This window comes from Poeciliopsis prolifica, unplaced genomic scaffold, assembly GCF_027474105.1.
Source record: "Poeciliopsis prolifica strain line A6 unplaced genomic scaffold, Auburn_PproV2 SCAFFOLD016, whole genome shotgun sequence".
Lineage (NCBI taxonomy): Eukaryota > Metazoa > Chordata > Actinopteri > Cyprinodontiformes > Poeciliidae > Poeciliopsis > Poeciliopsis prolifica.
In genome coordinates, this window is record NW_026562391.1 from 10,797,164 (window position 1) to 10,806,195 (window position 9,032).

General features: G+C 36.5%; 1 protein-coding gene across 1 annotated transcript; it reads right to left on the reverse strand.

Moving 5' to 3' along the window:
• Positions 1-697: 697 nt before the first annotated feature.
• Positions 698-7,241, reverse strand: LOC129367281 (leucine-rich repeat LGI family member 2-like). The gene is made up of 8 exons (XM_055041609.1): positions 6,910-7,241; positions 6,684-6,755; positions 6,462-6,533; positions 5,354-5,425; positions 5,193-5,264; positions 4,417-4,586; positions 2,976-3,140; positions 698-2,660 (listed from the first exon to the last, which is right to left on the reverse strand). Exons 1-8 carry the CDS (start codon positions 7,083-7,085, stop codon positions 1,825-1,827), a joined length of 1,635 nt encoding a protein of 544 aa, XP_054897584.1. The 5' UTR covers positions 7,086-7,241; the 3' UTR covers positions 698-1,824.
• Positions 7,242-9,032: the final 1,791 nt, after the last annotated feature.

Consider the following 9,032-nt stretch of genomic DNA (forward strand, 5'->3'; position numbering starts at 1 on the left):
TACTAAAAGCAAAAGTACAGGCTAATATGGAAACCAGTTTCTGGCACTCTGGTAAAACAACAACAACAAAAAAAACCCCAAACATAAATTATACCATTATTTTTGAGATACTATCTCATTCTAATGTGATAATTTATTTTTATAACATCACAATAAATGTGATCAAATATTTTAAAAATTTAATTAAGCACAAAAAGTATGAAGTAATTTTCATATTCTAGAATACAAAATGACTTTCAATACATGCAAAATACTTAAAAAGTTCTAGTTATATAAAAAGCATTCTTTTTTTATTATTATTTTTATTTATTTTTTTTTACTAATAAACACATCAAAGTTTGATCAATTGTAAATGTATTGTTTATTGTTTCAATAAATTGATGACACAATTAAATAATCATTTCACAACTGTCATTTGGCACTTTCCACTGTCCATAAGCCAGGACATACTGAAGCAACAATTTAGCAACAAAATGATTTTTTTATTATTATTAAAAGCCAGTTTATCCCTAATATAGTTGTAGGGATAAAAACTATATGAGGGACATACATTTATGTATTTATGTACATTTATGAATGTTTCTCAAAATTATTCTAAAACTGTAATGGAGTTAAACTGGCTTGTCTCTCTGTCCTGAGTACTTAGTACATTTGTGGATTTAAATAGAAGACACAATAAAAGACATTTTATTCCATCTAGTTTGGTCAAACAGTCTTTAATGCAGTTTCTCAATTCCTTTTTACACTAACCACATAGTAGGTATGTTAAAGTTTCTATTGACTGCTTTAGGGTTAGTAGAAAGGAAAACATACATAAGCATGAACAAAGATTCAGATAAAGTGGCTGTGGGAAGGACAATATTATTTTTTTGATTACCTAGACAAATATCTGGGCAATAATACAAAAACATATTGCTTATAGGAGTTAACATTAAATAGCTTTCATCTGTCAGACAGTCAGTCCTACACAATAGCATGATTTGTGTGGTCAGATTTGTGCAGCAGGCAAAAATTCTGGAAACAATTCATTCAGTGAAGAAATTGGTCACACATTAGTGGAATAATGAACATTTCCTCTTCACAATCTCTGAAGTTATAGCAGCACTCAACTTTTCATTTTTATTTATATACTTTGCATAGATAACAACAAATCATATATATTTCTTGCTGTCAGTCAGGCACTGGGTTGCAAAAGCTTGTTATGATTATAAACTTAAGCTCGTGCGAGTTATCTACTGCATTCAGTTTATTATTGATCAAGAAAAAGAAATTCTTACATTCAATCATATCAGTGGGGTTAGAGGAAAATCTGAAGTTACCTGAATATAAACAGTTTCTGAACTCTCTTCCCTGGTGAGTAATGGACTATAATCAGCTCAAATGTCTTGTTTTTCGTGTATCTTGACTGGATTTGCTGGATTTTGATCCCATAACGAATCATGGGCTAAACAAATAATATGTTGTTTACATAATCCTGAATGGCTTGGCCAAGTCATAGTTTCCAAAGGCTATTGCCAGAACTGACACTCTCTGGCTCAGTTCTATTTTGTTTGCTGGGATTATTATAAAAGCCAACACAGAATAAGAATCTCTTTTGCCATAATATTATCTTCATGCAACGTAATTTCCAAGATTGCTGTTGCTTTTTAAGTTTTAGTTGTCCATTATGCCAAAATTTCTTGAGTTTTGTCTGATTTGCAGAACCATTGTGACAGTTTAATGACAAACCCATAAATCTGATTGCATAAGTAAGGTTATACAGCATGTAAAACTCTTTTGTAAGTGTTCACACCATTTCAGTTTAAGAGGCTGTTCTTTGGTCTTTTACAAACTCAGGTCTACAAACACGTGTTCAAAGACCATGGATTTTCCCTTCAGGCTGGAGGAGAACATGAAACTCCTGCGATCAGTGGTCACAACAGTAAAAGAACGGGGTGACTGCACGTAAATATCCTTAAACTTATGAAATGTTTTTGTCTCAGTGTCCCACAGGTGTATCTGCGTGAAAGAGTAATCACTGCCGAGAGCTAAATAATGTCTATCTGCAAAGGTAAAAGGCTGGAGGATCATTGCTCCTCGAGAGGGAAGTGCCTGCACCTCAGTAAACTGCTTATTGACCCACTTAATGACTTTGGAGTCGCCGATGTAGCAAGCCAGGGCCAAGTACAGTTCCCCCTCCACTCGAAATGCTTTGACTGCCACTACGTCATCAACATTTGGGATGTCACTGTGAAGGATGAACTTGAGGGTGCTTTTGTTCCACAGGTAGATGACAGGTGACTGGGAGCGACTTGCTAAAACAAGATAGAATTTCCCATCCACCTCAACAATCTCAGCGTCTGTATCACGAAACCATTCATGAAGGAACTGGTAGGAATAGAAACCGGTCTCATTGCGGTCTGGCAGGTCAGTCCACTTGTAGAGAGTAGACATGCCAGCCTTGGAACTGTCCACAATCAGAAAATACCAGTTCCCATCCATCTGAAAGACTTCCATGTCATTCGGTTTTGAGATGTTGAAGACCTCAATGGTTTGGAACTTGGTAAACTTGTTTTGCTGCTCATCGAACTTGTAAATGTGGGAGCCTCCAAAGAGCTGAGTGATTATAATCAGGACGTGGTTTTCTATCAAAAAGGACTTACAGCCAACAACAGATTTACCTGCAAAGAGAAAAAAGGTTGTCAGTTTTACATACCACTCCAAGTGTAATATGTTGTTTAGCCATGCACAAGCTTGTGACAAATGTAAGTTTGCACAAACTCCCAGATATCATTTCAGCAAATTAACAATTATACAGTATGATATAGAAAAAACAAGCTCTCAATGACCTTCATGGTGCATTGAGTTAAATGAGACCTTTAGGTCTCATTTAACTCAAAGGGTCATGCTTTTAATTACACAAGAAAATGGCAACATTCACGTACAAAATACCATCAAACCACTGTAGTTTTCTGGTGCCATAGCCCATAGCATACCTGTAATGTTGTCAAATTTTCTAAAATTCATTTCGATATGATCCCACTCCATGATCACACAGCTGTTGGAGTTAGGGGCAGCCAAGGCCACGAAGATGTCTTCTTTAAATGAAAAAATGTCTGCCGACATGGACTGAATAGGAATAGACTGATGACGCACAAAATCTGGCATAGAAAAAGACAAAAAGAAGAGCTTTTGAATCAAGGAACTGTTTAAACAGCAATTCGAGTCATGGCAAGCTACATCTTTGGTGGACTATAGCTATCAAATTCAGGAATAAGAGCCATAGATGTACTTATGATACACTGATAGTATAAATGCTTACAATAGTGTAGTAAAAAGACATAAACATCCTTTTAATTGTTCTTTTGGTTTTAGATTTAGCCCCAAACATAATATAAGTTATGTCAGCACATTCTCTAGCAAAAGCTTTTCCACACATAATTTATGGGAGGGGTACATTAAAGTACATCATTCATTATTTATGAAAACTCTTTTAGCAATTATCTGGATCAGTTGGGTTGTTGTGGCTGCATGCCATGTTCAGTGTATACCTTCTGTAATAATAATAAAAAAAAGACTCTCTTTGGATGAACACTATAACTACACATAACTGTAACAATATGGCAAAGTACTATGTTTAAAATAACTGGTAATAGTTCATAGCTCCACCATCTCTGGTTGTCAAACCTCAAAACACATATTGTTTGATAACTTTGCCTTAAAACTGTTAATAAAAATATTGCTTGTTCTTTGAAAAGTAACACAGCATATTTAAAATGACGAAAACTTAATGTACTTCCCCCATAAGGTGCACAGAAAAGAAATGTGAGTTTTCAAAATGTGGCATAAATATTCAAAAAGCCAGGCAAATGAATCGTTATGGTTTACAGTCTTGAAAAAATTAAGTCACCCACAGGCTGTGTGTATGTTTGTAACTCTAAACACATGCGCTTTTGGATTTTTAAGAATATTACAATTTCAAGCAAACAAAATGAACAGCATAAACAGAAGAATTCTCTGTAAAATGTGAAATACAAAATGCTAGTACGAGTCTGCTAGTATAAAATAATTTTTTTTTAGGACATATCAGTGACTCATTCGAACACCGTGGCTGGGAGCATAAAACAAGAACGTTCCAGGGAAAAGACTTGTGTATTATCTGTACAATGAAGGTGAAAGTGTCAAGATTTGTAGATGTTTTGCAGACATTGGGCAGCTCAACATTATGGTATCCACCTTAAATCTTATTTTGTCTGAGGCTGTTTGAAGGAAATGTGCGCTGACCTTGAGTTTCTTGTTTTTATGTGTTCATCCATATTCTGTCATGTCCTGTTGAATAATTAAACCACTTATTTGATGTTTTTTTTTATTATTGATTTCTTTGCTGGCTGCTTGTTTTTTGCTGCTGTCTTTCTCTGAAAAGTGCCACTATTTTACCAGTAGAAATGCATTCGCCCGGTGGAATAGGGAGGTCATTGAGCCGCTTGCCCTTCATGTCACTGGGGCCTGCGCAAAAGACATCTGATACGGAGGCGTTTGTGTTTTTCAGCCACGTCATCAGCCATTTGTTCTCACAAGTGCACTGGAAGTAGTTGCCTCGCAGATCCCTGTTGGAAACAGGGAACAATGAGGACTGATGGCAGGTATGACCCTGATGCTTACAGCATCAGGGTCATACCTGCCCTGTTTGAGTGATAGATGTGTACCTATGTGTTCTACTATCTTTGCACCTCAGTGATTCAGACATTTTGGCAATATTACAGGTCCAATAGCAAAACAATAAAAAATAAATTACCATCAGCAGATAATCAGTATCACAATCTTATTGTGCCAAAGGACAGAAAAAAACATTAGCAAAGACTTAACAAAGGACTTGACAGACACATTACTCATTCAGTTTCTAGGGAATCACTATTTTAGAATAATTCAAATAAATGACAGGAGAGACTTTCAAAGACAGTCAGAAATCCCATCTAAAAAATGACTACAAAAGTTTGCAAAAAAAAAAAATCTTGCTTCTTGGGTATTAAAAAATAAGGGATGACTCAAGACTTTATGCTGCTTCAGTCTTGAGGGACTTAAAGCAGAACAGCATGATCAGCTTCACTTTGGAACACATTATGGAAAAAGTAGATGTCTGCTTTCTCTCTCTCTGACTCTCTCACACACAGATATATATACACACACTGCTGATACCACAACTGCTTACTCACAGCTCTAGCAACGAATCCAAGTCGAAGAACAGATCTCTTGGCAGAAACCGTATCTTGTTATTTGCCAGGGAGCTGCACCAAACACACAGAGGGACAATAAATGCCTTTTTTGCCTGTTCAGTAGCCTCTGTGATTTTCAGAGACAGGTGCAAAGGACTTACAGATGGGTGAGGGTTCGCAGACCTCTGAAGGCATTTTTGGTGATTGTGTCAATCTTGTTTCGTTCAATGAATCTGTGATTTAGTCACAGAAGACCAGGTGAGACAGATCTTAATTCATGAGATATTATTTTATAATTAAAGCACATAGTGCATACCTCTTTAGCTATTTTTGTCATACAACAATCTTCTATGCATTTTAATTGAGTTTTTATGCTCAACCAGCTAAACCAACACAAAATAGTTCATAGCTGAGAAGTGAAAAAAATATACTTTATCAAAATTCTGACATTCCTTATTATTCAGCCCCTGTAAATAAATGCTTGGTATAACACCCTTTTACTGCAACAAGATGGTATGTCTCTACCACCTTTGCTTGTCTAGAAATAAAATGTTGCTTGGGTACAGTTTGAAAAATAGATTTTGAATATTTCTACAGATTTCAGCGATCTCCAAAGAAATGTGAATTAACATTAACAGCCCATTTGTTTGGATTGGCATTTCTCTCCTTACAGTAAAGGATGTTTGTGTACAGCGCAGGCAATTTCCGGCAAGATTCATAGCCTCAAACTGGCGCATTATACGTATGTCACGGATAACCGTTAGCAATCAGATAACATTTAAAACCTCAACACAGTCCACACATCCTCAACAGTGGAGAGCCCAGACTTTCTGTACAAAGCAAAACATACTCTTTCAGTTTTCAAATGACATATTTAAAGCTTGGGGTATTATTTTGTAACCCAATGCTTATTCTTCTTTGCTAATGTTCTCTAGCAAATCGCTGAAGAAAACAACCATACTCATTCTGAGATTACCACACATGGCTTGACTGCTTATTACTTCGGTGACTTTTAAAGGCACTTGATTTTATTCATAGGGAAAGGGAGAGAACAGGGACTATTAGTAATGCACAGAGTATTATGTTAAAAATCATATACCATTTGTTTTAGCCAATTTCTTTAGTCTAACGAGTTAATTGTTAAGAAAATAAATTGACGTGTTTTATTGTGTCAGATTTCGAAAACTATTGAATTCCAATGTTACTGATAAACAAGTGAAAGATGGAAAACGATGAAAGCACACTGAAATAATTGTCTGAAATACTCACAAATACTCTAGATGAGACAGACCAGAGAAGGCATCATCTTTGATTGTGGTCAAAGAATTAGAGTTGAGAAGCCTGCAAAAGATGCACAAATAAAGCAGAAACCTCCTGTCTTTGAAAGTTTATATCCTTTGTGCAGACCCCAGTCCTCAGTAGGACAACTAAACTCAGGAAAGCTACTGCGCTAAATGTAATCACTAATCCTCTGCGTTTCACGGCACTTACAGCAACTGAAGAGAAGGCATGAGAGCAAACATCCCCTCTGTGATTTCCGCAACGGATCCATTCACTACGCTTCTACGATGAAGCACAGAGAGGACATCTTAACACCAAACACAAACTAAACCACAGCCGAGACATATTTATTCCCCACATTAAGCGTAATTTATCTTATTACCTTCTCGGGCTATTTCGCTTTGACTGAAACTATTCCCCCCGGTTGTTTACTCACAGTGAGTTGATCTCCGTCGGGATGGTCCGGGGGATCTGGGAAGCCCCGACGCAAATGAGAGTCTCCTTGGAGCAGGTGCATCCTGAAGGACATTTGACGTTCCTTCTGGATTCCGCTGCTCCTAAAAAACACAACAACACGAAAACAGCCGCTGGCCAACGCGCTGCATGGGCCATTTTGCTCCTTCAAGCTGGGAATGAAAGACTGAAGCGACGGTGGTCAGGTTGAGCCGCTAATGCGTGCGCGACATCAGTATGCAGCAGCACCAGCAGCAGCGCAGAGAAAAGCCCTGACACAGACTGTTACGGATGCAGCTGCGAACAGGAAGGCTGCTGAGCTTGGGCAAAAATAACAATCAATGCATGAGTATTGGTTTTCAGTGAGAACTGCTAATAAGATAATTTTATATATATATATATATATATATATATATATATATATATATATATATATAAAATAAAGGGAATATAAAATAAAATATTCAAGAACAAAAATCTGAAAAGAAATAAAAAGTTTAGAATATTTATAGGTTATATATTTTAATGTTTTAGTAGTTAAACCTAATTTGATTCATGTATTTATTTATTTAAGATCTGTATGTTCTGTAATATTTATGAGTCAGATTTTAATTTGACCATGCATCTGTAGTTTGTAATCTTTCTTTCTGGTTTACCTTTACTCCACAAATTTCTGAGCTGGCAGTGAAGATAAAATTTTAATCCGAACAAACTTTCGCTATGTCATTTTGAAAAGTCTCTTTTCAAAAATCGTCTTGCGTGTAAATGTGAGCTGCAAAGAGGAACTCAGAGTTTTAGATGAAGCAATGAAAATCTCCAAGTTACTCTCCAGGTTGAATGCAGTTTAACATTAAAACTGAAACTAAAACTATACTTATCCATTTTAAGTAGAGAAACATCGTATGATGTTGCACAACAATACCGTACAAATAAATAAAAGGATTTTTATTATTGATTATCTCAGTTTTGGTCTTTGCATTGTTTCAAAAGACAGAAAAAGTCAAGTGGTGCAGTGGAGCTATGAATGCAGGTACATGAACACACCACTAGAGGGAAGCTTTTAATAGAGAAATGAGAAGAGGCGACTTGTCTTAGAAGAAACAAACAAAAAATAAAATAAAATAAAACAATCACTGTTGTTGTGGTTTTATCTTTTGTATAGTATTTGTTGTATTTCAGATTTTTTTTTTTTCTGTTAAATGTAGACATGTGATTGTTGTACTTTATTGATAAATTTTAGTCATTAACCCATAATGAAATTTTCCCCAGATTGCAGGAAAGGAAGAAAGTTGTGAAGACGTGCAGAGCATGATCAGCTTATAAAACAATATCCAAAGTTCAAACTGTTCAGTCCCTGATTTGGTACCAACTCCACAGATCTGGCTTTTGTGATGAGGTGGCGAGAAGAAAGAAAATTCTATTTACAGTTTTGCAATTGATTTATGTTGGTGGAAAGCATGTTGAGGCAGGTGACCTGTGTGTAGCCAGCAACAACTAATGTACATCACCTTTAGCCCCCCATCCTAAAGCATGATCAAGGTAAAAACTCAGAAAAAAGAATTGGCAGCATCATGCTAGGGGAATGCTTATTTTCAGCAAGGATGGAGAAGATCATCATCTGATGAAGTGTGCTGAGTTAAAAAGAGGCTTCAAAATTTCCCCTTCAAAATTTCACAGACAAGAATCCATCCAATCTGACAGCTTCAGCTATTTTGCACAGAAAACATGTCATCTGAGCAACATTTCCTGATTCCCACTGCCAATTCTGCAGCTTTTGCTCGTGAAACTGTCTCCTTCAGCCCAACCTACAGGCTGACTGTCGATTTTCCTACTTCAGCATGAAGATTTGTGAGAGCCAGTGGGGGCTGAGGGCTGAGCAAGGCACTCCTCATACACTCAGTTCCTTATTTTGATTAATGGCAGTCATGATTTAGCACCTGCTGTTTTAATGTGGCCACAGTAAGAATCTGATCTCAACTTGCTTGCGTGAGCTGTGCCCTCATTTTAAATAGCAGCCTAAGTTTGTCAGCTTTGTGTAAGCCACTTCAACCTGTTTACATGTTGTGATGCCTCTAACATAAGGAAAACCTCACGGAAACATTACAG

What these genes read in the sequence shown, in the direction of transcription:
- LOC129367281 (XM_055041609.1), bottom strand. Translation starts at nt 7,085, where the DNA reads ATGGCCCATGCAGCGCGTTGGCCAGCGGCTGTTTTCGTGTTGTTGTGT. An exon ending in CCGACGGAGATCAACTCACT is followed by an intron (nt 6,756 to 6,909) that starts GTGAGTAAACAA and finishes GCTTCATCGTAG; the next exon opens with AAGCGTAGTGAATGGATCCG. An exon ending in CTGTCTCATCTAGAGTATTT is followed by an intron (nt 5,426 to 6,461) that starts GTGAGTATTTCA and finishes ACTAAATCACAG; the next exon opens with ATTCATTGAACGAAACAAGA.